The 26,130-nt window shown below is 50.1% G+C and overlaps 8 protein-coding genes and 1 non-coding gene across 9 annotated transcripts; 3 read left to right on the forward strand and 6 right to left on the reverse strand.

Moving 5' to 3' along the window:
• Positions 1 to 465: 465 nt before the first annotated feature.
• On the forward strand, positions 466 to 2,341 carry BO83DRAFT_397932 (phosphotransferase family protein; the record flags this gene model as incomplete). Its single annotated transcript, XM_025533220.1, has 7 exons — positions 466 to 762; positions 816 to 1,027; positions 1,088 to 1,266; positions 1,354 to 1,700; positions 1,730 to 1,854; positions 2,050 to 2,153; positions 2,178 to 2,341. 7 exons carry the CDS (start codon positions 466 to 468, stop codon positions 2,339 to 2,341), a joined length of 1,428 nt encoding a protein of 475 aa, XP_025389323.1.
• A 498-nt stretch (positions 2,342 to 2,839) lies between these two features.
• BO83DRAFT_416373 (uncharacterized protein) lies at positions 2,840 to 4,238 on the reverse strand (the record flags this gene model as incomplete). Its single annotated transcript, XM_025534695.1, has 4 exons — positions 2,840 to 3,197; positions 3,309 to 3,883; positions 3,944 to 4,039; positions 4,101 to 4,238. The coding sequence occupies 4 exons, from the start codon at positions 4,236 to 4,238 to the stop codon at positions 2,939 to 2,941; spliced, it is 1,068 nt and encodes a 355-aa protein (XP_025389324.1). The 3' UTR covers positions 2,840 to 2,938.
• A 611-nt stretch (positions 4,239 to 4,849) lies between these two features.
• BO83DRAFT_463518 (uncharacterized protein) lies at positions 4,850 to 6,995 on the reverse strand (the record flags this gene model as incomplete). The annotated part of the gene is made up of 9 exons (XM_025537360.1): positions 4,850 to 4,871; positions 4,936 to 5,050; positions 5,109 to 5,123; positions 5,188 to 5,327; positions 5,391 to 5,900; positions 5,965 to 6,089; positions 6,155 to 6,335; positions 6,394 to 6,477; positions 6,520 to 6,995. The coding sequence occupies 9 exons, from the start codon at positions 6,993 to 6,995 to the stop codon at positions 4,850 to 4,852; spliced, it is 1,668 nt and encodes a 555-aa protein (XP_025389325.1).
• A 1,263-nt stretch (positions 6,996 to 8,258) lies between these two features.
• Positions 8,259 to 9,367, forward strand: BO83DRAFT_463519 (uncharacterized protein; the record flags this gene model as incomplete). Its single annotated transcript, XM_025537361.1, has 1 exon — positions 8,259 to 9,367. The coding sequence occupies exon 1, from the start codon at positions 8,396 to 8,398 to the stop codon at positions 9,365 to 9,367; it is 972 nt and encodes a 323-aa protein (XP_025389326.1). The 5' UTR covers positions 8,259 to 8,395.
• Positions 9,368 to 9,969: 602 nt separating this feature from the next.
• BO83DRAFT_377515 (ubiquitin-like protein HUB1) lies at positions 9,970 to 10,868 on the reverse strand. The gene has a single exon (XM_025531014.1). The coding sequence runs from the start codon at positions 10,786 to 10,788 to the stop codon at positions 10,174 to 10,176; it is 615 nt and encodes a 204-aa protein (XP_025389327.1). The 5' UTR covers positions 10,789 to 10,868; the 3' UTR covers positions 9,970 to 10,173.
• Positions 10,869 to 11,017: 149 nt separating this feature from the next.
• Positions 11,018 to 13,779, reverse strand: BO83DRAFT_358732 (Zn(II)2Cys6 transcription factor). The gene is made up of 7 exons (XM_025529324.1): positions 13,659 to 13,779; positions 13,495 to 13,549; positions 13,270 to 13,369; positions 12,133 to 13,182; positions 11,995 to 12,086; positions 11,653 to 11,948; positions 11,018 to 11,606 (listed from the first exon to the last, which is right to left on the reverse strand). The coding sequence occupies exons 1-7, from the start codon at positions 13,744 to 13,746 to the stop codon at positions 11,230 to 11,232; spliced, it is 2,058 nt and encodes a 685-aa protein (XP_025389328.1). The 5' UTR covers positions 13,747 to 13,779; the 3' UTR covers positions 11,018 to 11,229.
• Positions 13,780 to 14,699: 920 nt separating this feature from the next.
• BO83DRAFT_426073 (flavin-containing monooxygenase) lies at positions 14,700 to 16,766 on the reverse strand (the record flags this gene model as incomplete). Its single annotated transcript, XM_025535251.1, has 7 exons — positions 14,700 to 14,899; positions 14,957 to 15,649; positions 15,696 to 15,764; positions 15,816 to 15,981; positions 16,032 to 16,196; positions 16,256 to 16,449; positions 16,508 to 16,766. 7 exons carry the CDS (start codon positions 16,764 to 16,766, stop codon positions 14,700 to 14,702), a joined length of 1,746 nt encoding a protein of 581 aa, XP_025389329.1.
• A 2,645-nt stretch (positions 16,767 to 19,411) lies between these two features.
• Positions 19,412 to 24,623, forward strand: BO83DRAFT_407452 (putative phenol monooxygenase; the record flags this gene model as incomplete). Its single annotated transcript, XM_025533965.1, has 6 exons — positions 19,412 to 20,516; positions 20,658 to 21,041; positions 21,079 to 21,113; positions 21,249 to 21,524; positions 23,114 to 23,503; positions 23,551 to 24,623. The coding sequence occupies 6 exons, from the start codon at positions 19,412 to 19,414 to the stop codon at positions 24,556 to 24,558; spliced, it is 3,198 nt and encodes a 1,065-aa protein (XP_025389330.1). The 3' UTR covers positions 24,559 to 24,623.
• A 134-nt stretch (positions 24,624 to 24,757) lies between these two features.
• On the reverse strand, positions 24,758 to 24,898 carry BO83DRAFT_t129. Its single transcript has one exon. It is a non-coding gene; the product is annotated as a tRNA-Ser (tRNA).
• Positions 24,899 to 26,130: the final 1,232 nt, after the last annotated feature.

Below are 26,130 nucleotides of genomic sequence, written 5' to 3' on the forward strand. Positions count from 1 at the left end.
ATTGCTGGTCATAATTCCGCTCAAAAAGCTATGAAATATTCACACATCCTTCAATTCGTATTGTACATGGACTTACCCTTTTATCGCTGAATTTATTTATTTTTGTTTCTTATTTTTTATTTATTTATTTTTTTCTTTCTTTCTTTCTGTCTTTCTTTCTTTCTTTCTTTCTTTCTTTTTTTACAAATTTCAGCTATAAAACGCCAAGGTTGTACTTCGAGTGTTTTCAAGATTGTTGTAGAGGTTTTCCGACTTGCTTATGTGCCTATAACGACCACAGCATCCTTGAAAGAACATTGGATTCCTATTACTATTGCAGCATCCATCTGTCGAATATTAACATATCGCCCGCCTTACTAACTTGGCGTGGTCATAGCCATACACTTAGATCTGCCACAAAGATACCGCTCGCCTTCCCCCTTCCTATCAAAATTTGCCGATCTCTGCACTTCTTGACCTACCAGCATGTCTGACTCTGAGACAGACCTCTTCCAGTACACTAGTGGCCGTTGGCTCTGGAACGAAGAGCGACAGCTCAAGAACCGATATACTCCTTTCAATGTGCCTGAGTTGAAGAGAATTGCAGCGCATAGTATCGGTGCAGGTACCTGCACCGCAATCACAAAACTGGGAGAAGGGAACTACAATAAATGCTTTAGACTTGAGATGGACAATGGATCATCCATGATTGCACGAATCCCCCACCCCAACGCCGGGCCCAGGTACTATACCACGGCATTTGAGGTTGCAACCATGGGATTTGTGAGACACAATAAATGCTCTAATATGTGTGATCTTTCTAACATGCAATCTAGGCTCGAACGATTCTCGGAATACCGCCACCCCGTGTGTATGCTTGGGATGCCGACAAGGATAACTCCGTCGGTTCTGAGTACATCATCATGGAGGAAGCATCAGGTACCATGGTGCAAGAAGTGTGGGAAGATCCTTCCATCGATGACAAAATGGATTTCGCACAAGAGCTCGCCGAAATTCAGAGAAAGTTGCTTCAAGTACCCCTAAACTGGTATTGTGTAGTTACCCGTCGATTCTGATATATTCATTTGCTAAATTTGAATTTCCACAGCTATGGAAGTCTGTATTATGCAACCTCCAACATCAAAGATGCCGTTCTGGCTGAGACCAGTGGAGAAGTACCCCCAGAACTTAGAGACGAGATACGCCGTCGTTTTGTTATCGGCCCAGTTGCGCTAAGAGACTATTGGAACAAAGAACGTGCAAAGATGGCTTTGGATCGTGGACCATGTTTGTCTCCCAGAAAAAGCCCTTCACAGCCTCCACTCCATTACCTATCTATTTACTCACTACTCTGATCTGACTAATGTTTTGAAGGGCAAGAACCGCAGGATTATTTACTCTCCCTAGCTCGGCGCGAAGAGGCATGGTTTCAGCAACACGCAACAACAACAACAGCAACAACATCGCCATCCGAGGATTGCCCCCAGGCACCCTCAGCAACCCAAAATGGCCCAGATAGTCATCTCTCCTTGCTGCACAAATATGCCAAAGTTGCACTCCATCTTCTCCCAACCGACCCTGCTATGAATGCACCCCATCTCTGGCATACAGATCTGCACGCTGGAAACCTCTTCATTCAAGACGGTAGAGTATCTAGTGTCATAGACTGGCAAGGACAGTGGATAGCACCACTGATGCTTCAAGGACGTCCTCCAAAGCTAGTCCACTATGATGGCGAAATTATCTTGAGAACCCCGAGCACTTCGACGAAATTGATGCACAGGAAAAGTCTCGGATCCGAGAATGTATGCGCAAGTCGATGCTGTTCTATCTTTATCAACTGCGAGTTAAGAATGGGACCCCATTCTTTTGGAAGTCTTTGGATATCCCTATATAGAAACTAGGAAGGATCCAATTTCTATGATGGGCAATACATGGGAGGGCAATACATGGGAAACGACATCATTCGATTGCGGAAAGTCTGGTAATGGTGGAAAGGTATTTACAAAGACGTTTCTTTCTCTTTTTTAGGGTACAATATCTTTTGAGTAATTACTGATCATTCTTCAGATATTGGGAGTCATTGGGATTTGACATCCCCTGTCCTATTCAGTTCAAGGAGGAAGAGGTACATGACTGCATAGAAGAAGACGAGATATGGAACAACATACAAGGTTTTTGAGACAAGGCTGCAAAAGTGGTGGACAGGGAGGGCTTTTCATTTCATGAGTGCTACGATCGTGCCGTTTTACTCTTTAAAAAGGTGCGAGAGGCTTGCAAGGAAGGTATGGAAGGGAAAGAAAGGGAAATGTGGGACAATCAGACATGCTGGGTTGAGAAGCATTACCGGGCTGATTCTTGATTGTGGACTTTCTCCCAGATTGAAGTCGTCAGAGCGAACCATCGGTATTTTGTTTCATCTCTCTTTTGTTACATAGCTATTCGTCAATGCCTTAATTCGTGAAGTTCTAGTGTGCTTCCACTTACTATCGTTCGAGATGCATTGCCTACTATACTCTTTGATGCGAACAAAACCAGAGCATTGGTCAACTCTTTTAGTTATATAATGTGAAAAAACTAACACGATGTCTACCCGATGCTCACGTCAATGGTTTGGGAGACACTGACCTACACGTCTTCACTGGTAATTGATGAACAGACTACTTCTTTGTTTCCTCATCCTGTTCCCTACGAGTGACTCAACGCTATGTGGACTTTACATTTAATCAAGAAGACAAGAATCGCCATGAAGTATGTCACTGTAGGTCTCTTGATGTGAGCTACGATTATTCGCGAAGATAGATGAGCACAAGAACCAGGAAGAGGGGCGCATAGCCCAATAAGAATCTATAATTTGAGTCATAACAGCAGATTAATGACGCAAAGCGACACACACAAAGGTGAACCACAATACACCCACAGTATGGGACAAATAAAAGGTGCATAGTTAGTTCCCTGTTCATCGCCCTTCTTCACGGCGCTTGTCTCCAGGTGGGTACTTTCCCGGAGGAACCCAATGGTGGTAGCCGTGAAGTTCACACCACAAATTCGCAAGATCATAGTCCGCCTCCAATGCCTGCCTTTCCAAGGCGAGGTACCCGGGCGCGAAAATCTCCAGCTGCGCTGCCCAGTATTCCCGAGTGTAATCATTGAACCTGAGTTCGCCATTCTGCTGGGCTGTGTCCAGAATGTCAACTAGTGGCATATCCAAGCTCAGACTGTAAGCGAGAGAAAAGGAGAAGATAGTCATGATGTCGTTAGCAAAATCCCTTTGACTCTATGTCGTACTCTTCTCATACGAAGGAACTATTTGTAGGGGGTTTGCTTACGGCTTGTTGTTATGGAGAAACCAGGGATGCTCCCATGGGTCTATCATCTCCTCCAAGAACCATCCTTGAACGTTATGATACAGCATGATTGCACCCGTATGCCAAGGTCGCAGACGCGTATAAGACTTGATCTGGCCGTTCGCGTGAAGTTCGAACATTATCAGCTGGCCTGTGTTTAAAGCTTCCTGGTCGATTACTATGAAGATGTCGTTATAGAAACCTGGAAATAGCACTTTCCCAGCGTCCGTCATTGTTAGATAGCGGAAGTCCGCAGATTCAAGGCAGTACTGCGTTATCAAGGCCTCAGGTGTAGGTGAAGACCTAGTAAGATCTGGGAAAAGGGCCGGGATCTGCGGGTACGGTTCAGGCTCATGCTCCATCGGATGAGCCCCGTCATTTTGGTGAAAGTAAAGGAGGATTAGGAGCTTAACAAGCCGGACATAATTGGACGCGTGCTTTTCGCGATCTACCGGCGCGAGACAGAAGAAATGTTTTTGAGAATGACGGATTCGAGTAAACAGAGGCAGGGGATAATCGAGGGCTGTTTCGGGCAGCGACGCGCGAGCTTGATAAGACTAAAGCCATCCGTGATCAATGCTGGGTTTGAATTACTGAGAGTACAGGAGTTACTTTACGTCGCGGAAGTCTTGACTCGCAGACGCCCATCGTTCCATTAAGCGGCGGCGTTGCTGGAGCTGCTCATCCAGACTCTCTGATTCGGTCCATTCTTCCTATAATTATTGTTAGATAGATCTATTTCAATGGGAAGAAGATGATATGGCTAGTCCAAACCTGCACAAATTGAAGCCAGCCTTTGGATATTTCAGCCGTATCAAACCAATCTATGGGGCTAGGCTCTACACGAAGGCATGTTGGGATGCCGCCCGGCCAAAGGTCTGTGGACGGAATGAGTGGCTCAAGCTGAAGCATTTTGTAGAATTAAAGATGGAGAGAGACTGGGACGATTAGGAAACACCCCAGGGACGGAAAATAGCAGGACGGACCGCATTATGGTAAAACCCTACGTGGGGCCCGTTCCGAAGCTTAACCGTGCATTAGGCACCCTCCAGTGTAGGCAACATTCTTGATCGCTTTTTCCAATTCACCACCATTCCGGAGAAATCTTCAGAGACAGAAAAAAACGAAAAATAAAATAATATGAAAAGGCCTCACGCGACTGGTTTGAACCGGAAATTGTCAGTCAATCCCCTGCCACACCTAATTGTAACATAGCTAGCTACTTAATTATGGAAGGCGCAGAAGCGCATTTTTGCTCCCATAGCAAAACCATGGTACTGTCTTGCCTAATCAAGAGTCTGAATGGTTCATGATGCTCGATGCACAGGGGTACGGAGGGTGCTACAGCCAGCTACAATTGACTGGGAAGCGATAAATTTCTTCACACTAATCATGCGATGACGGGTATTTCTGGCTAGGTAGCCAGTCAATTGGCCCCAATTGAAGCTTTTCTCTCAAATTTTGGTAGTCTAGACAATCCCGCATTCCGAGGAAGGGAGATGTGACTCTGGGTCTTTGCTAACTTAGTAGTGCGGGTCCGCATCCCTGGTTATCCAGGGTCTTAGCAGTTAGCACAAAGGAAAACATCCGAGTATCCGGGGCCTGTCACCTGTGATTGGTGGATCGGGAGGTCGACAAGCATTCGGAAGTCTCGGTTTCAAGCAAAGCATTCTCCATAGGAGTTATCGCAGGATTGGGAGGCACAATAGTCGCTGGTCGATTCACTGGAACGACCTCATTAGTGCATTTTTCAACTCATGCATCGAACGGCGAGTCACGTACCAGTAACCATAAAGGCTGCAGCAATTGCCAAATTGTGAGTTCAGGCAGGTATAGCCTCCATTATTGGCCCCACACAGACCATTAGGCGAGATATTGGCTGTGGGTGTCGGGGTCGCCGTAGATGCTGAGGTCGGAGTCAGACTGCTGGCTATGGAGGAAGCCCTGCACTCGCCGTATCCAGGGTCACAGTTGGTTTCGCAGTAGTCGCTCGTTGATCCACTGATCGTGGTTGGGGGCAAACCCAATTGGTCATCACTCTAAGCGAAGTCTGGTTCAACTCACCAGTAGCCAAATTTGCTGCAGCAGTTCCCAAATTGAGAGTTGGTGCACGAATACCCGGTAGACTCGCCGCAAGTTCCATCTGGGGAGGTGTTCACGGACGAAGATGCCGTAGAAGTCGCTTCGGAAGATTGAGTAACGCTGCTAGTAGTCGTCGTGCTCGCGCTGTTAGTAGCAGACGCTGAACTCATGGAAGCCGTTAGTCGCGCTGTTGCAGTGGCTATCATTTGACTGGTGTAGGATTCTGTCTCGGTCATCGAGGTCATCAGTGAGATACTGGTGTTGAAGGCTTGAGTCGGCAACGGCTTCGAGAGACCAAGCAAACAGATGCGATCGTATTCCTCCATGAAAGCGTCATTAGTAAGCATCTCGGATGTCAAGGAATCATCTGCAGAGATATTGTAATATGCCATCGCTTGCCGACAGAGAGTGTAATTTTGAGTCATTTCCCACACGGTGTTATTGTATGTAGCTGTAACGGTGGCGAAGGTCGGGCTCGTTGGAAGCAGCCACCTGAAGATTGATTCAATATCGCAAACGCAAACCCAACCCCAAACTATCGAACAGAATTTTTTACGTTGTAGTACGGTTGGCGGTAACGGTTGCGTTCAGATTGATAGTTGAAGCCAATGTGGTATATGCCGTCCAGCTTGTCGTTGAATAACCGGCATAGGTGTTGATGTTGCCCACCGCTTGAACGCACTAGTGGAATTGAAGATTCGAATAAGTTCCTCTCCATAATGGCTCTAGGGGAATGAATTACATACATAGCTATTGCCTTGCCATAGGCTAGAGCAGCTGTTGCCTAGTTGAGTATTCAGAAAGTAGAAGTCCGTTTTCGATATACCGAACATCTCTGTAACGGTGTCACATGTCTCGTTAATTTGAATGGTGTGCCAATAACCACAGTCAGTGTTCGAGGTAGTTACTGCATTGCTTGGGATTGGACTTTTGGGTATTAGCAGCGAGCATTATCTTGTCTCCAGAATCAAAGGTTCTCTCACACTGCGGAACTGGCAGACCGTAAAGGAAAGGCTGTTGGAAGAGATAAACTGCCTGGGGGACTGTTGTACCACGGGAATCAGTGTTTCTGTCATGTCGGTATCAAGGACAGTATAGGGAAGAGCGTTACCTTAGACAAATGTATTGGTCAACTAAGGTATTAAGGTTGGAACATTGCGAGTTAACCCTGGGATTCCATGATCGGAAAATAGGAAGAGAAACCTTCCGGGAAATGTTGGAGAGAATGGATGCACAGGTGTCATTAGGCTGCACCAGATAGATAGAACAAGTGCCAGGAAGACAAAGGGTTTTGTTAGCGGTCAGATACTGACAACCGACCCCCAGCGCGTTGAGGTCTGCCAGTAGTGGAGTAGACACATTGGAGGCCAGAGAGATATCTACACACGTTTCGTTCCCTTGCACGGTGTATAGATCGACATTGGGGTCACTGACATTACAACGAGAAGTAGCTGCTGAAGACTGACTAACAGTTCCGGAAGTGACAGATGCGGTGGCGACAGTACTGGAAAATGCATGGGCAGTAAGTGTAAAGATGAGCCAGCTCGAAGCAATCATAGCAGCGCATAATTGGCGAACCAATGCCATTCAGTAAGTTAAGGCCGCAAGGCAACGACCAACTGAGCAGAAATTAGCTTGAAGAAGGAATACGGACCTCCCAACATGAGAGAAGGTCCTCAACAACTTATACAGAGACGATTGTTCATTTTGTAATGTATCAATACAACGGCACTCATCCGAAGACAAGAGAAGAGGGCCACGAAGTGGATGGAATCTTAGCCTTTGTCGCTAGCGATCCAGACCTGCTCAGATGATAGGCAGGGTTTCAAGTAAGATCTGGTATTCCAATAGCTGGTGGGGATAAGGAGCGAATTTTCTGGTTGATGGTTCTGCGATGTGAGATGTAATTTCCGAGTCAATTGTGGATTCCTTACTTGATCAAGGACGAAGGATGTCATGTCATCTAAGTCGACAGAATCCAGGCGAAGGCATTCTGAGCGATATCTTCATATTCACCACCCCTGAAGAGTTTTCTGTAATTAATAGTTGAGGCATGCAAGATCGAATGGCGTGCAAACGCAGAGTTTGCGTCTAGTCAACAGGAGCCAAGGCGGGGATGTTAGTAGTTCGGTGCGTGATATTGCTGTACATTTGGAAAGTGGCCTAGTAACGATGTGACTTTGATCATAAGGAAAAGGTATGTGAACAGAAAATGGCAGGCATCAAGTGATATATAGAAGGTTTATCAATGAACATGTGCTCCCATTAGAATCCTTACTGCTAGAGTCTTAAGTAGGTTTCTGAAACGAAGCAAAGAATCCGAAGAATCCAATAGTAATATCTGGTTAGATAGTATTTTTCAAGACCACAGCTTAAATCTTGAAGCACTCTCTCATCTGACACATCTTCACCGGTAACATCGTTGCCTGAAATTATGAATAAAGCACTAGCCAACAAACCAGAATAACCAATTTACCTGACAGCCCAAGCGATCACTGCAAAATAACTTTTCCAAATGTGTCCTATCTCCACAATTCGCTTACCATAGTCCTAGCCCCTCGAGTGGATAATCATATACCAGGAACCACTACCTACAGCACCTGCATACAACACTAGCGCAGGGCCGTTATCACGCTAGGGATAGATATTTTCCCTTGATCTTGCATACAACCAATCGGGTACCTCAACGAGACCCATAATTGATGGTGGTTGCCTGGGATATATATAGGGCCGCTTCGTGCATGCCGGACAGACAGCCACCCTGGATAATACTATTGCCAGCATGACAGCACTACCGGTAACCCCAACGCAAGGAATGGAATGAGCTGATAAACCAAACATTACCCCTTGACAACAACCTCAATAACAATTTATTTTCTTCTTGTTTTGCTCGTGCGAGGTGCAAAGTTTATGTTCTACCGGCTTTCGTTTCTTACCATTGAACTCTATTCAATCTGCACTACACCAAAATTCCCACCACCAACAAAATGCACACCCTCAAATCCCTCCTCCTAACAGCCCTCACCCTATCATCCACCCTCACCCTCACATCCGCCACCACAACCAGCAGCAGCAGCAGCACCACCACCACCACCACCACCACCCCAACCTACAGCATAACCGAGCCCACCTCCGGCGCCATAATCTCCCTGAACACCGCAACCGTCATATCCTGGAACACAACCGAACCCAGCACCTCAAAGTTATCCATCCACCTCTCCAAAACCACCAACGAAACAACAAACTTCTACACCATCGCCACCAACATCTCCAACTCGGGCTCAATCTCCTGGTCACCACCGTCGCGCGTGGGCACCGGCTCCGACTACATCGTCGTCCTGGAACCATCCTCCTCTTCATCCTCTGAGACATACACCTCGTCCCCCTTCACCATCTCATCCTCCACCAACGCCTCGACAACATACTACCCCACCGAGGGGGAGGTAGTAAAGACAGGCCAGACTACTATTATTACCTGGGAAGTGGAGAGGAATGTCTCGGAGGTGAGTATTTATCTCATGGAGGGGGAGTTGAAGAATGGGAATGGAACTGCGGATGGAAGTGGGCTGAAGAATGTGACGACTATCACGACGGATATTGCCAATTCGGGGGATGTGGCGTGTGTATTGCCGGGGAGTGTGAAGAGTGGGGATGATTATCGGTTTGCTATTGTGGATGTTAAGGATGAGGGGAGGGTGAAGTATTCGGCGGTGTTTGAGGTTGTTAATTCGGGTGGTGATGGTGATGATTCGAGTTCGGAGGGTTCTTCGAGTGGTAGTGGTAGCGGTAGTGATAGTGGGAATGTGAGTGGGAGTTCGTCGAGTGGGGATGGGTCTGGATCTGCTGCTGGTAATGGGAAAGAGACTTCGGGTGCTGCGAAGGTTTGGGGGGTTGGGGTTGGAGGAAGATGGGGTGGGGGGTTGTTTGTTGGGCTGGTGGTTGGGTCTTTGTTGGTTTAGAATAGGTAGGATTTGATTTGGTTTGGTTCTGCTTGTTGTCAGTGTGTGTGAGTGTTATAGATTTGTTGTCTGAGTACGATTCAGCTATTTAAAAAGCAAAATGTAGTACAATATCGAGTGTACGCGTTAGTAGTTTAATTACTAGCTCTCCTAATGCATGATGTTGATTTAGGGCTAACGGCAGCGCGGAGCAACTAATTTAGTCGATCCACAGCGGGAATAACCTTGTCGAAGTACTCCATAGTCCGTACCAAGGTAGCGATATGGGTCGATCACGGTAATTGAGACGACGCACTAGATATCAATATTCAATGGCAATGTCAATATTGATTAATACCTCGAACGCAGGACGTCAACATAACATTTAAGCCGTGGCGCTGTCCGTGCCACAAAAGTGGTGAGAAACGTGGTCGTGTGTCGTGTGACTGACCCTGGTAACGAGGGTACATACTACGTACTTCCCGCGAAGTCACGGTGACCTGGCGGTACATTACATACAATACATACCTTAAGGCAACGTTCCAATACACGTAGTGTGACGAACCAATGAAACAGCCTGACATATGAAGACTGTTAGTATACTCCCTACTAAGAATATATGATATGATGCATGATATCATTTCCACAACTTTACATAGTCACAGTAGTAAGTATAGTATGAAATAGCCCCAACTCCACCCAACTCCTCTCCAATCCGATCCCCACATCACCAGAGAACGAAACATCCATGACCACAGAGAACCTAATACCAGCTGATGACCACACTTCCCCACATAATCCCTCCCAGAAAAGTAACAAAAAAAATATCAATCCCCCGTCCCAATCTCCAAATCCAACTGCACCCCATTAGTAATACTATAATCCCCGAGGGTAATAAAATCCTTAAAGGGGCGTTCCCCTTGCCTCTTCAACATAATCTCCCTAGGAGCCCTTCCAATCTGCGCCGCCACCAAGACCTTCAAATCCCCCACCGTATCCGACGGCAAACACGGCACCGTAGCCTTACTACCCAAACGATCATTGACCGTCACAAGGATCATTTCCTCCGTGCTAGCGGGCTTGAGTTTCTTCTTCTTCTCTTTCTTCTCTTTCTTTTCGCTGTCGGTTTTCTTGGGCTTGGTTGAGTCGCGATCACGGTCACGGTCACGGTCCCTATCTCTGGCTCTATCCGGGCTGTAGTCCCGGCGGTATCTGTCTCTATCTCCGTATCTATCGCTATTGTCTCTGTGGCTATCTCGGCGAGGAGGTGAGCGCGCGCGGTAGCCGCGGTCGAGTGGACGGTCGGTTTCGTGATTGGGGTTGTTGTCGTCGCGGGGAGGTGCGCGTTTCTCTTTCCAGCGAAATCCACCCGGGCCTTTGGGGGGTTGGCGCCGGGGTGAGCGCGAGCGTGAGCGGCGTCGCCGCGGGGGCGAGTCGGGCATGGTGGGTGGGACGGGTGTCCGTGAGGATGAGGGATGGAGAGGGAAGGAAGCTTTTTGAAGCTTGGTGAGGATGGTTGTTGACGTCGGGTGGGTGCAGAGATGGGCAGATGGTGACCGCTTTCTGTTTTGGGCAGGTACTGTTTTGGGGTGGATGCTAGTTAATTTATGTGTGGTAATGAGTCATCTATGCGGATTTGTGCATTGACTACTAAGTAGTATGCTTCATGTTAGATTCGTCTCACATACAATTCAGATCTTTCCATACATTAATATAATACACATCATATGTAGTAATACACAGACAGAACATAATCGCCGTGGGCTTATGTCCTATTCTCAGACCTATGGCTCCAGACGCCCGCGCCCATACATATGTAGTTCCCTATTTCCATAAGGCGACCTCGACATATCAAGAGAGACATGTAAATCAGAGCAATGACCTCAGTCATTCTCATCAAGCAGAACCTTCAGCTTCTGCAACTTGTCCTCACAGTTGACCTCCATCTGCATCACCACGTCCACGCTCTTCTTCTTCGTGATGAGCAGTTGCGAAACCAGCCAGAAGTTGTACCCGTTCTTAAAGAAGCCCATCGACGCCCACTCCCCGCTCGAAAGAGTGTTGCTGAGCGTCATCCAGTGCTCGCGCCATCGGGCCAGTGCGACTCGGATATGGGCTAGCATGAGGTCGTCTGGGATCGCCCGAGACTGGCTCTTCTCTGGGGGATCGAAGCTGAAGAGATGCTTCGGATGAGAATTCTGAGTCTTCCGGAGGATGGGACCTAGTAGTGACATGTGCGAATTGATAAAAGTGTACAGAACTATGTAAATTAGCTTAAGGGTATGTGCTATCGGTGGGTGACTTACCGTGAATCAGTATGAACATGTCGAGTACTGTCAGACTAGCCATACTGCCAGACGCGGATGAGTCCGGAGTGGAAGGCATCGTGTCCTTGGGATCTTCCTCGAATAGATTGTGAAACGCTTCCAAGATCGTGACTCCCCTCGAGGCCTGGAAGTTGCGATCGGAGTACGGGTGTTCGAGAGCGAAAAGGGACTCGGCGCAAGGAAAATCGCACTCGACTTCCAGATGTGACAGACGGCAAGGGTAGTTCTGAAAGAAGGAAAATGCACAGTCGAGAAGCAGAATGATGCTCATGGTACTTCTACCGTCAGCGGGGTAAATGAGAAGACGGAACCGGCACATACCGTATGCGAGACTCTGTCTGAATCCATTGAAACTCCGAGACAGCCTGGTGTTGGTTATGGCGGCATTTGGGAAGGCTCATTCGACGAGCGACCTGCTCATGTCAGAAACGTCACCTGTCTCAAGTCCATAGTAAGTACCTTGATGACTTCGCTGAACCGGTTTTCCATCGCTCGATTGCGCGCCGTCGGGCTACCCGACCAGTACTGCGCAATAACCATGATGAAGCCGGCCTGCAGGTTCTGAAACTGAATCCAGTCATTATTCCCACCATCAAACATTCGACGTCCACTGAAGGCCAAAGCCACCTCGTTCTCCGGAGAGAAGGTCTCGCTGGAGAAAATGTAGAGTTCAACAAAATCCATCACCTGCTTTGCAGCATGCTTCTCCTGCTCATCAGCCGTATACGTAGCACCCATGAACACGAGCGCTGCGAGCAGGGGCAACGCAACGGTGTTCACATTCAGTGATGCGAGGTGGACCATGGCACAACTGGGCTGCCAGTACTCCAGATACATTCGGACGAACTTGTCGATGCGGGCGGGCGTCAACAAAAAGCTTAGATATGTTGACAAACGCTCCTGCGCTTGGGTATCGAGAGGGACGGACCACGCCCGTGCTAGAATCGCCTGATACAATCCGGCTGCGTACGGTTCTTCCGGCTCATATGTAGGTTGCGGGGCGAACGCGAGGCCGGGATCTGGTATCGGGGGCACCATCGCAGGGAAGTTGGCCCCACCAGCATAGGAATCGCCGACTATTTTGTTCACATTTCCGAACGGACCATTGAAGAAATCGAGAAAAGTATCCTGGAAGAACGAGAGGGAAGCCGGGTCCGACTCGACGAACGCGGGTGCATAGTCTGACGGGTCACCTGTCCGGAAGTCGAGCATTCTCTGCCCAGCATCTTGCCGACCCTTCTGATTATGGTACTCAAGGCCGCGAGTGCGATCGCTGCGGGGAGGAAGGAGGAACTCCTCGGTGAAACTGTCTGTACCACCATTGAGGAGAAACTTGATTGACCCGCGATCCGAGGAAGCTCCGTAGTCCTCACGCTTCACCGAAGCCGAGCCGGAGACCAGCTCCAGGTTGTCGGCTGTTTGCTTGCGCTCATTGTTACACCGTAGGTTCCGCTTCTGACACGAGCTGCATGGGCTCAAACCATCGCAGCGCAGTTTCATCGATGTGCACTAGATGCCGACAATTAGCGACCATGTGGCGCACAATAGGCTGGGTATGCGATCGGCGGAAGGTCCAGGAGGGGGGGGGGGACTTACCGACTGACAGGCATGTCGCCTTCGGCCTCTTTGACCGGTCTCCGGGATCTTTTGATCCCCGCGCTTGGCACAGTCCGTGTAGTGATCGCGTAGGTTATCACTGAGGGTTAAGCAAAGGCATCAGCATCGTGGTTGGGTGGAGCGACCATGGCAAACATACATGCGCCGGTCGGGAAACCGACGACGGGCCAGGGGCGGGAGGGAGAGGGAGAGCAGAACACGAACCAACGCGCAAAGGACTCGTTGCAGAAAACGCATGAATAAGGGCGGACACCGGAATCTGACGGACAACCTTGAAGTTAGCGCAGGACGAACATTGAGGGATGAGCCAGACACGAGCCCGAAGCGGGCCGAGATGCAGGAAGGAGGGCGATAATGTTGGAACGTACGGCGGAGATGATGTCGTTTGAGATGGTCAATGCGGGTGAAACCCCGCTGACAGATGGTGCAGCAGAAGTGCTTGCTCGCGGGCTTCATGGTTAGGGGCGAAGGACATGCATCGGGGAGAAGGGAAAGGGGGGGGGGGGGGTGGAGGGGATGGGTGAGATTAACGGGGGGAGATGGAAAGTCCGGGGTAGATGGTTGCTTGAGACTAATTGAAGGGAGGGTGGGAGAGTTGGGAAGAGATGGCGATCGGAGCGGGAAGGTCAGCAGCAGCAAACGCGATCGGTTCGCCGTCGGGGGAAGTCCCTGGCACACTGTGAGCACCCGTCTCCCGATCTGCAGGGTAAAGGGCAAAGATAGATTGTCAGATCTCCGGTTGAGATCTACCCGGCAATGATCTCTTGATAGATAATAAATAGATAGAGAGATTAGATAGATTACAAAGGAGGCAGACGTAAAGATGATGAGGGGGTAAAAATTTGAAGATACGAGACAGACCGGAGGGAGAGGGTATGACACCATTCCCCTCAAGCACTGAGACTTTTTTGACAGTTGACAGGTCGGGGGAAGTGGAGAGACAAGAACAAACAGCAGAAAGAGGAGAAAGTTAAAGTGGCCAAGGATGTCTGCCTTCCCCAGCCGGTTTTCTGGGGTCTCCTTTTCGTGGACAAAAGTAATCAATCCTGAAAAGTGACCGGCTCGTTCCGTACTTACTGAGTACTGCCCTTTTCGTGGTATCCGCCATACGCTCGGGTTCACTGACAATGGGCCGCCATCTAGCAGATTAGTCGGTAATATTACCATCGAGTAACGCGGGTTCTCGGTGGGCCCGATAAGGGAGACTGCCATCCACCGCAGATAGATTACACACCACAGCAACTTCTACCCACTACTACTATCCAGTATCACGCTTAAGCTACACCAAGTGACCTACACACCCGGTTCACAGCTCGGGAACAACCCTAAATCCCATTCGGAGGGGCATGAAGACAAACCGGCAACAGAAGAAACGGCCAAGTTTCCATACCCCATACACGGCTATCTGCTCAATTCTTCACCGGCTCAACCACAGTCAAGGGAAAGTCCACCTGATCATCATCCAGATAGTTCACCTCGATCGCGTTATTCTTTTCATTCTCCGTCCATCCATCACCAATCCAGCCATTCGCGTTGTCATCCACATACTCGTAGGTGAAATCCTCCCACCGGGGATTCGAGAGTGTTTTCAGTGAGTGGAGAGACGATCCTGGCTAGGTCAATACGTGATCATCAAGGCCTAAAAGCAAGAGGAATGTTTTCATACCTGGCCACACCCCTATCACCCGTCCATCTTCCGCTCCCCCTTTATACCAGCTTCGGCATTTCTCGCTGTACACCGTGCGGGAGAAATACTGATCGCAGTGCTGCGTAAACCGTTCCACCGCATCCTTTCTAACCGACATGGACCTGGTGTTATCCCGCTGCATCTTCTGCACACAGGCGGTGAAATAGTCAACCACTTTCTCCAGCAAAAGTAACAGGTTGCCCTCCCCCAGCGCCGAATTAGGCCCGAAACAGATAAAGTAGTTGGGAAATTCGTCGACGGCGATGGAGAGGTAAGACTCGGGGGTACTCTTCCACCGCTCCGCTAGCGACAGACCGTTACGCCCCGTGATGGGGAATCTGGGTGTGAAGCTGGTGTCAAACCCGGTGGCGCACACTAAAACATCGGTGGGATGATGCACCCCGTCGGCAGTGATGACGCCATTTGCATCAACCCGGACGATCTCACTGGTGATGATCTGAACCTTGTCATCGGTCAAGGCCTCCAAGTACCCGGGCCCAGGTGTAAGTCGGCGGCAAACGGGCGGGAATGACGGAACGAGATCCTCAAACAACTCGGGCTTCCTTGCCAATCGCTGTTTCATGTTCTGGGCGAAGACATCTTTGGCCCCTAGCTGTTCTGGCGTGCCTAGCAAGGTTGCGCCGTGGACAGACTGTAGTTGAACCTCGATTTCTGATAATGTCAGCGCAAGCAAAACCAAAGTGAAAGAGACGCCAACCTTTACGGAAATTCTGATAAGCACTGTGGTCCTTGTTGAAGGTCTCGAGCTCTTCCGGAGTGAACGAGACTGGACATTCAATCAGCTAGACATTCATGTTACCAACTCAAGCACACTCACAGTTGTCTAATTTCGAACCTCGTCTCTCAACTTCTTCCCTAGCAAAGCTAGGTGAGATCCAGGTTCGGCTTCTGACATAGTGGTCCATGTGCGTCACTTGCGGTAGCATTCCAGGCACAATCTGAATACCGCTGGAGCCGTTCCCAATCACAGCGACTCTCTTGCCCTACGGACATTAGCCCAGATCAGCGATCCTTTTGGAAATGTTCAACATACACTGTAGTCATAATTCTCATCCCATCTAGCACTGTGCATCAGCTTTCCTTTGAAATCATGCAGACCTGGGATGTTCGGCCATTTCCATTCATTCAGAAACCCGGTGGCCGAAATCAACACGTCACACTGGTCTGAGTAGACCGAATCACTAGCTAGGTCCTTGACCTTTACGCCCAAAGGCTTGTCAGCTGCTGTGTCCCATGGTGACATCCGATGTATCTGACCTTCAGTTGCCATTTGCTGTCTTTTTCGTTCCACACAGCCTCCACGACTTGCTGTTTGAACTTTATGCACTTCTCGCAGCCATATTTATCCGCTACTCTCCTCCAATACTGGTATATCTCTGGGGCTGCAGCATAGAAAGTGGACCACTGTTTGTTAGGCTCAAATGTGGCCTGATAGGTGTGGGCCGGAATGTCTATAGACCAGCCGAGTTAGCCCAGGCATAAGCAGGGGGGATATGAAACATTACTGACCACATGCGCAGCCGGGGTATCTGTTTTCCAGCCACGTGCCTCCAACATCTGCATTCTTCTCGTACACGCATAGATCCAGTTTGGGGATGCGCTGTCTGAAGCGAATAGATGCAACGATACCTGAGATCCCCGAACCGATGACAACTACTCTCAGGGGTCTGGCTTCATCAACGGAGCGTTCCTGCACAATCCACGGATCAGGCGTCTTCTCAGGGGTGTTGGCAGCAGAAACGCCTAATAATTGTGCCAGGCGATTCATGGTTCTCAGTGCAGGGCTAAAGACAGAGTATGGCTAAGTTTTGAAGAGTGCTGCAGTAGAACACATAAGACTGTCACCCTTATATGTGTTGCGCAGTTGCTGGTATATCTGGGACCACCCCTCTCTGTGCATAAGCTCACTCGTGCTACAGAATATGTCAGCGTTCATGCGAATCTCGGCTGGACGCGAGGAACGACCGCGGCATTCTTCCGTCCCACCTCAGCCATCTGCGTGTGAGAGTTGTCTAAGGTGGGGTTGGCGATCAATGCCCGGGGAGGAAGCCGTGTAACCTTCCACCTTTGCTTGTCTTTCCGAAGTGTTGCTTTGAGCTGGAAGTGATCGTACCGACGTGGTAATAGTGAGGGGGCGTCTCTGTGGCAGAGTGGTATGAACCCCAGCCCGGAAATCCCCCAGCGATGGCAGTCGAGTGGAGTCTATACTGGCGATCAGATGGGCTCGAGGCAACCCTGAATTCCAGGCGGAGTCAACGAGGATCCACGGGTGCTGGTGATCGGACGGGGAGAAAGTGATCCAGTGGGGACTGCGGGTGGTCATGTAGCCAAGAGACACGATAACGAAGTCTACTAGTAGCTAGAGTTGTCTTTACCGTTTTTGACTTGGGCTGCCTTGCGAGGCGCTGGCACTAGCATGGGTACTGGCGGAGTAGAGGGTCGAATACGAAATAGGCGTGTGGAGAGATGTCTCAGGTTGGACCTTTAAGGGTATGCTCAAATTCAAGAGCTCTCTAGGGCCCTGTTGACACACGAGAAGCCAACAATATTGCCCAAGTTCGAAGGACTTTTGCTTGGCCGCACAGGTGCCTTGTGGTCTGTCTGGACTGCGTGAAGCTGCACCTGTAGTTGTGGGCTTACAATGTAACGGCTATTAGCGGTTAGCCAATGGCGTGCATTGGTGTGATATATCGCATACCCAATAAGTCCGGGACCTGCCCGAAATGGAGTGGCGCCGGCAGTACCTAGCGTGGTAACCGACTTTAATCCGTATATCCAGCCTATCAATGAACCTCCTCGCCAGGCGAGCGATGGGAAAAGCAACAATGCAACTGCTGCCCCCACTTGATTTAACAATTGACAGCAAACCGCCCAGCGCCACCGGAGGAAGAGCTGCTATGACGAAGGGGCTTCACCGGATGGCGCACGTATCCCAAGATGGGGGATTGGCTGCCGAAGACGGCCATTTTCCCAAGCGAATGTCGGTTCTACCCAATATTGAGTTCACGAGAGTGGACTAGACTAGTCTGTACGACTGCTCTGGTACCGGATATACTAGGCCCCAGTTTCAATGCCCCGGTAATAGAACAGCCGTAACTCAAGGCCGGAAATCCCCCTCACGCGGGAGCAAGAAGCGGAGGCGGAAGTAATCCTCTGGTCTGCGTGTCCCTATCCAGACCATTTGTACGCTCATTTCTGGTCTTGGTGGACCCGCAGCCCCCGCATGAGTTCCTGTGCCTTCAAGATGGCCGGCATTGTCTCTTTCGAGTTAACACAGTTTCATACATAGCCTCTTTGTGTTTTTCTTTGTGGTGTGAATCCCTTATGCCCTGCAAAGTATAATCCATGGACTGATAGTCTGGTTCTGTTTATCTTACAGTGGTGACGCACAACAAGTCGAGTCCTGACAATTCCAGAAGGTGGAGTCTGCCGGAACTTTCGGTCAACTTAGGACCTCACGGGAGTTGTGACATCGTACTGTTCGACTAATTGCACATACCTGTCTCCCAAGGAGTTAAACAATTACTTGGCTCATGAGGCCCGACACTTCGGATAGTTTAAGTCTAGAAGGTCAAATGATCTGGGGTGTGGCGTCCGTGAGGTCATAAGGATGATGGTTCCGTGGTAGGCAAAAGTTTCCTTTTCCTCGGAAGACATTCCAAGTTTCTATGGTTGTACCTCTCGCATTTCATCTCCAGCACGGACCTTTGTCGTAGAGGCAATTAGCCCAAGGCAGTCAATTGGTGAAAGCAGACGGGTTTTCCAGATTGCATACCGCTCAACCACTGTCGGATTTTGAACTGAGGTTTCCAAGAAACTCCTCGACGGTGCTGTGTGCGTACCTCTTCGTAACAACCCCACACTTTCATAAAGCCGCAACCTGTCAACGCTAGGATGGAGTGGCTAGTCGTAAGTCCACGATTCATACTGTTGGTTGCAACCAGTCGGAAGCGTAGGATCGGCGGGTTATGGGAACATTGGGGCCCTCGTCTGTTACGCGAACCGGCAAGGATGTTGCCGATCAGGGCGATTGGTGAGATTCTAATAATCAGCCGTCAGCAACTGGCTCTCCACCTCTGCTCAGTCAGCCTCCCATAATGGAAGTGCGTGCCTGAGGCCACAAGCCCACGGCCAACCAGCGTGGCGGATCCAGACAAACCAAACGGGACTATATCCTGTCCTAGATGGCTTCGTGGGGACCACCCCAGCAGTCATATAGCTGGCCAAGATCCGACGGCGGTTGACTGGACACTTGTACCTTTCTAAAATGCCCGGTAGTTGAATTCCCAAACCAAGTGACCCTGCCATACACTGCCCACCAGCTACAAGCCCTCGCTAGTCGAGTGCGTTCTTTACACTATACCAGCGGAATTCATTTCAAACCCGGACTCTTAGAACCACAGACTCGGCCAAATGCCTGTCTTCACCGAGTTTGCAGCATCCTCCCGTGAACTTCGTGTTCTCCCCTCCTTCGCGCCGCCCCTACCTCGCCTCAGCCCGAACGATCCTCGCGATGGAGTCCCAGAGCGATACGAAGTCGTCGTTGTCGGCGCTGGTCCCGCCGGGCTAATGCTCAATCTCCTCTTAGCCAGATATGGACTGAACGATACATCACTATTGTGCATCGATGCTAAACCGGGAACGCTTAAATCTGGCCAAGCCGACGGCCTCCAACCCAGGACACTCGAGGTTCTGAAGACCCTCGGGCTAGCAGACGAAATTCTCACCGATGGATGCCACATGGAGGAAGTTGCATTTTGGAACCCTTCGCCTAACAAGGATGAGATCATCGAACGGACGGCGATAGTGCCTGATGTTGCCGTGCCGGCGCGATTCCAGCACGAAGTCACAATCCACCAGGGTCGCATTGAGAGAATCCTGGAAACGGATCTCCTGCGGTACTCGAAAAGGGGAGTGCAGCGAGATACTAAACTCTTAGACGTGACAATCGATGAGGATGGCGATTCAGAATTCCCTGTGGTGGCGGAGGTCGAGACGGCTGGCCAACGACGGACAGTTCGATCGAAGTATTTGGTTGGTGCGGATGGCGCCCATTCCGTGGTCCGTCGTTGTATGGGTCTGAAGTTGGTGGGCGAGTCGCTGGATCACATCTGGGGTGTTGTCGATCTTGTCGTCGATACCGATTTTCCTGATATCAGGAGACGCTGTGCGATCCATGCCCCGGCTACTTCAGTGATGGTGATTCCACGCGAGCGGATTGCGACCGGTGACTACTTGACCCGGTTGTATGTTCAAGTGCCAGACGAAGCCACCCCAGATGAGGACCAGAAGCCAGTTAATGAATCCACGCCAAAGGACGCTCGAGCTCGCAGGAGCCAGGTCACTCTCGACGGGATTTTTCATGCTGCGGCCGAAGCCTTCAAGCCGTACTATATCCGACCGAAAACGGACGGCGCCGTGGACTGGTGGGCGGCGTATCAGATTGGCCAGCGAGTGTCGGATCAGTTCACAGTGCAAGATTCGAAGGGAGCTAATCGGGTATTCATTGTAGGAGATGGTTCGTATATTCCTTCTAATTGGAGTGCTGCATGCTAACGCTCATTTGTGCCAGCTTGCCATACTCATAGTCCCAAGGTATGCACCCGCTAAACGATCGTGTTAAGCGTCGGTATACTAACTCACTTGAATTAACAGGCAGGTCAGGGGATGAACGTCTCCATGATGGATTCTTACAACCTAGCGTGGAAACTGGCTTATGCAATCAATGGTCTCACTCCCGCCTCAACATCGCCAGGAAAGCCTGATGCCGTTTTGGATACATACCACACTGAGCGTCACACGATCGCCCAGGAGCTTATAGAGTTCGACCGTGCCTTTTCGTCCATGTTCTCTGGAAAGATCGGCGCAGCAGAGGACGGCGCAGACGGCCTGACGCACGAGCAGTTCTTGGAAGTGTTCAGTACTGGCAACGGGTTCACCAGTGGCTGTGGAATTGAATATCCTGAGAGTCCGATCGTGCAGAAGGTGCAGGGTGCCAAGAAGAATCCCATTGAGGGAACTGACTATCTTTCTGGCATTCTTCGTCCGGGTCGGAGACTGCTGAACGTCAAATACCGTAGACATGCCGATGGGAACCGGCGGAACTTGCATGATGGTAAGTCCGGGTGTAGCAAAGCACGAAAAGCACTGAAACCTCAAAAGCCGACGGTAGCTGACAGGAGCAGATTTCTTGTCAACTGGTCGATTCCGTATTCTTTGTCTCACGTCATATGATCTGCTGTATCCGAAGGGCGTCTCTGCCCAGACATTGCGGACGATAGGGTCTGCAGTGCTGCCCCGGTTCCCTGCATCCGTGATCGAGCAAGTTGTGATCCATCCCCGTCTGTCTCGGGAGTTCACTTGGCGTGATTTACCAGCCGAGCTCAAAAGACACTCAGAGATGAGCTTTTACAGTGGCTACGAGATGGACGACGTGTACAAGATCTACGGTGTAGATGCTGCCCAGGGGGCTCTGGCTGTTGTTCGACCAGATGGATATGTGGGCACGGTAGCTGCATTGGACGACGTAAAGCGGGTAGAGCAGTATCTCGAGCGGTGTTTAAGAACCGTCCAGACCGCGATATGATGCAGCGGTAACCGAGTGTGCAAGGTCATCCTCTCTGGCGGAGACCCACAGTCGGTGCTACCTAGAGTCTCATCGGGCACAAGGACATCGCTGCGATCAAAGAGGAGGCATTGGACTAGCAGGGACCGTAGGTGCATGGTAATGTGCTCTGCTTGGTCCAGGCCATCGGAGATCCGAACGGGTGCCTGACGGCCTTGTATCAGATAGTAGCGTCGATAGGTCAAATTGACAGCGCAACGAATTATGATTGGTAAATAGCATACATCGTCATTCATACATACATCAAGGTTGTCCTCAATGCATGGCCGCGAAAGCAGAGCATAGCCGGATAAATATCCAGAACGGTATGAGTCAACTGTCTGGTCGGAGAATAGTAAGTGATCGGCAGCAACAACGATAGTGACATGCAGGCGACAACAGTGTAACACGACAGTGTATCGGACGTCCGCACGCTGATCAGGCAGCTCAGCAGGGAATGCATCCCCATCAATCGCATCCTGCAGGCAAAGTTATCCAAAATTGGCCAAAGTATCAAAGAAAGGCGGCGGGGGCCGCCTCACGTGACCCACGTGACGTGCCGGACAGCCGACAGCCGAGCCTCCAGCCAGTCACGTTCTCCCGTCACATTCCAAGGCAATGCACGTTTGCAACGGTACAACTCCTCTGCAAGTTTTCTCGCTTCCCGTCAACGGACACGCAGTCATGGCCTCGTGCCAATCAAAATGACCCGAAAGCAATGCTCACAGGTCGGATTGCCCGTTTCGATCATAATGACTCGGGCCATGCCGCTCCCGTGCACAAATCGTTGATAAGCGTGGAGCCGAGCTGACTGGTGGACCGACATCAAGCTTCACCTGCTGGCCAATGATGGCTTCATCCAGTGCAAATTCTAGAAATCCGCCCCACAATCGGCGTTAACGGGGATTTAATCGTCGTCTCGACAGCCATGGATCAGTCAGGATGATATAATTAACCGGGCTGCCCCAGGCCCAGGTTTCAGTTCTGTTTTTACGGTGTTCCTCTTTAAGTTTCGGCTTGGCTGGGAGCTGTAGATATAGTTCCCTTCTCTGTCTTTGGTCAAATTCTGTGGTTATGTCCAAAGAACATTCGTTTTCGGAAGCCGGGTCCACCAGGTCAAGGTCTACGTCGCTGTCTAGCTCAGATGATGGGTCTTTGTCGGGACGGCCTTACCGACTGGGGACGTTGAGGACGCGGACAAGATCGAGGTCCAGACACAGTACAACACAGGTGGAAAGAGTACATTCTGGAAGACATCTCGATGATCATTCTGTCTACCACAGCGATAATGAGCTGGATTTGGACTCCTCGTCCGACGACCGGGGGGAGAAAGACGAGCCTGTCCTCGAAGTACGCGGGGGTGTGGTGAACGAGCGTGACCGCGATCTGGAAGCTGGAGCCCAGGCATCAGGCTTGGAGAAGTCACGGACTGCACGGTCAGACAAATCTAGAGCGGACCCTAAACTGGTATGTCTGATTTATTTGCTGTGTTTCTAGTGCTAATAGGATAGGTCACCTGGGATGGCCCCGACGATCCAGAGAACCCTAAGAACTGGCCAATGAAGAAGAAGTGGGCGGCGGTGGTGACGGTATCCTGCTTCACCTTCATCTCGCCCGTATCCTCCTCCATGGTGGCACCAGCCCTAAGTGCGATATCTGCAGAGTTCAACATCACGGACGAGGTCATCTCACAGCTCACTCTGTCCGTGTTCATTCTGGCGTACGCCATTGGGCCGCTCTTCCTCGGACCTCTCTCTGAGATCTACGGTCGAGTGAAAGTCCTGCAGTTAGCCAACCTCCTGTATCTCGTCTTCAACATCGGCTGCGGCGTCTCACAGACTAAAGTACAAATGATCGTCTGTCGATTCTTCGCCGGGTTAGGCGGTAGCGCTCCGCTAGCAGTAAGCAACCCCTCATACACTTCAACACATCCCATCTAACAACCTAGATCGGCGGTGGCGTCCTTTCAGACTGCTTCAAGCCCGAACAGCGCGGCAAAAGTGTAGCCATCTACAGTCTCGCCCCCCTCCTCGGGCCAGCCGTCGGCCCCATCGCAGGCGGCTTCATCGCCGAAAACACGACCTGGCGCTGGGTATTCTACGCGACGTCCATCGCGGACGGTGTAATCCAAGTCGCCGGCCTCTTCTTCCTGCAAGAAACCTACGCCCCCATAATCCTCAAGAAGCGCGCCAAGAAACTCCGCAAAGAAACCGCCGACACAAACTACCAAACCGAATTCGAGCGCCAAAACAAAACCCTCGGAGAGATCATGGGCGGTGCCCTCATCCGTCCCTTCCGCCTCCTCTCCACCCAACCCATCGTCCAAGCCCTAGCGGCCTACATGGCCTACATCTACGGCACCATGTACCTAGTCCTCTCAACCTTCCCCTCTCTCTGGACCAGCCCAGAATACTACAACGAATCCACCGGTATCGGCGGCCTAAACTACATCTCCTTAGGTCTAGGCTTCTGGCTCGGCTCCCAGATCTGCGCCCCGCTAAACGATCGCATCTACCGCCGTCTCAAGGGTAAGAACAACGGCGTTGGGAAGCCCGAGTTCCGCGTCCCGCTGCTCTTCGTGGGCGCCTTCCTCATTCCCGCCGGCTTGTTCATCTACGGCTGGACAGCCCAGACACATTGCCACTGGATCGCCCCGAACATCGGTGCGTGCCTGTACGGAATGGGCAACATCATCTCCTTCCAATGTCTGCAGACGTATATCGTCGATTCGTATACGCGGTTCGCCGCCAGCGCGTTAGCAGCAGTGGCGTGTATGCGCTCGCTCGCGGGATTCGGGTTCCCGCTGTTCGCACCGTATATGTATCAGGCGCTGGACTACGGATGGGGAAATAGTCTGTTGGCGTTTATCGCGATAGCGCTGGGAGCGCCGGCGCCGGTGTTTCTCTGGAAGTTTGGGGAGAAGTTGAGGAAGATGAGCACATATGCAGCAGGTTGATACCCTAGTAAATATACTAGTACTACTACTTATATATAGAGAGAGATAAAAAGACAATAATTCACACCCTCGATCGAACAAATAATCATCCATATCACCCTCTTCATTCACAGAAAAACGAAAAAAACGAAAAAAACAAAAAAAGGTGGGGGAGAAAGAAAGATAAGGTGGAAAGATGGGAGAGAAGAAAAAAACAAAACGACAAGGACGTGATTCGAACACGCGCACCCGAAGGTATAAGATATCGTCTGTTGGATAAGAAACAATCACCGTATTTCAGGTAATCATCCCCAAAAGCCAGATTCAAGTCTTACGTCTTAAACCACTCGACCACCTTGCCGTTGTTCATTACAGTTCTGTTTCAGCGGGAGTTTTGGCCACTATCTGGGGCGCATATGGGTCTTATTAGTCAGCATCAATCATTCATGAATCACTAGTTAATTGAATAATTGGTTGGAGTATTGATTGCAGTGTAGTTGTGGGTTAGTCTGTTAATAGATTATGAAAATTAAGATGTAAAATAAGAGAGCTGTAAAGATAATACATATTATGTATGCTTGGTGGGGTTGATTGAGAAGGAGGATGATGGTAGATAGGCTGTCTGTCTGTCTGGAGTTTATAGTTCATCTGCTCAGGGTATCTTTTTTTTTCACTTGGATACATCTACTTTTAAGAGTCAGTGTAAACATTTTCTCTCTGTAAATAATCAGATTGTACCTTCCAGACGTATCAGCCTGTTTTATGACAGTAGAAAAATGCATTGATTTTCGTATCATATATATTGATTAATGACTGTTGACTGAATCAAATCTGACAAATATGTATTTGCGGAAAGAAAGGAACTCGGTACTTCGTTTCCTCTTTCACCTAAGAGTATGTACTTAGCTTGACGGTTCATAGAAGATTTCGTGGCTTGATGAGGGCTCTCTTTCTATTTAGTAGAAGATGTTCACATTCACCGGGGTACTGGGTTATTTCACATCCCCTTTACTCCACTCAAGCCACAACTTCGCCTTCCCCCCTCAAATACTCCCAATCCCTCCGGCCAGCCCACATGAAAACACCAAACTAGGCCACGTCCTTGTCCGTCCCGGGGGTTAAGTCACGCGACCGCCAACTCAAATCCGGCTCCTTCGCGACGTCTCCTTCGGTCGGCGACTGTCGTAGCACCGAGTGGCCTGAGGGCAAATTTATCCACAGTATATCTGAACATCAGGAAGTCGTTGTCAAAGAACTAGCCCCTTGGCTAGTTCTTGTCGATGAGGGTGTCCCTTCATGATTAGCGTGCGGGAGGGGTAGTCGTAGGTGATTCAAGCCTTTGTCAGGAGGAATTTGTCTTGTTCTGGGGATTGGGTGATGAGGGTTGGTGGGACGTTGGTGAAGTGGAGGTAGGGTGTTTGGTTGGGGTCGGTCTTTTTGTAGAGGCGGCGTGTGAGGGTCGTGTGGGTGTAGGGGTAGGTGGTGCAGAGAGAGCTGAGGGGGGATGTTTGGGAGCCAGTTCTGGGAGGACATTTTGGAGGGTGGTGTGTGTTTGGAGATGTGTAATGGATGAGTTCTGATTCTGCGTTGTGT

The sequence above is a fragment of the Aspergillus eucalypticola genome (genome assembly GCF_003184535.1).
Source record: "Aspergillus eucalypticola CBS 122712 chromosome Unknown BO83scaffold_9, whole genome shotgun sequence".
In the NCBI taxonomy this organism is placed as follows: Eukaryota; Fungi; Ascomycota; class Eurotiomycetes; order Eurotiales; family Aspergillaceae; genus Aspergillus; species Aspergillus eucalypticola.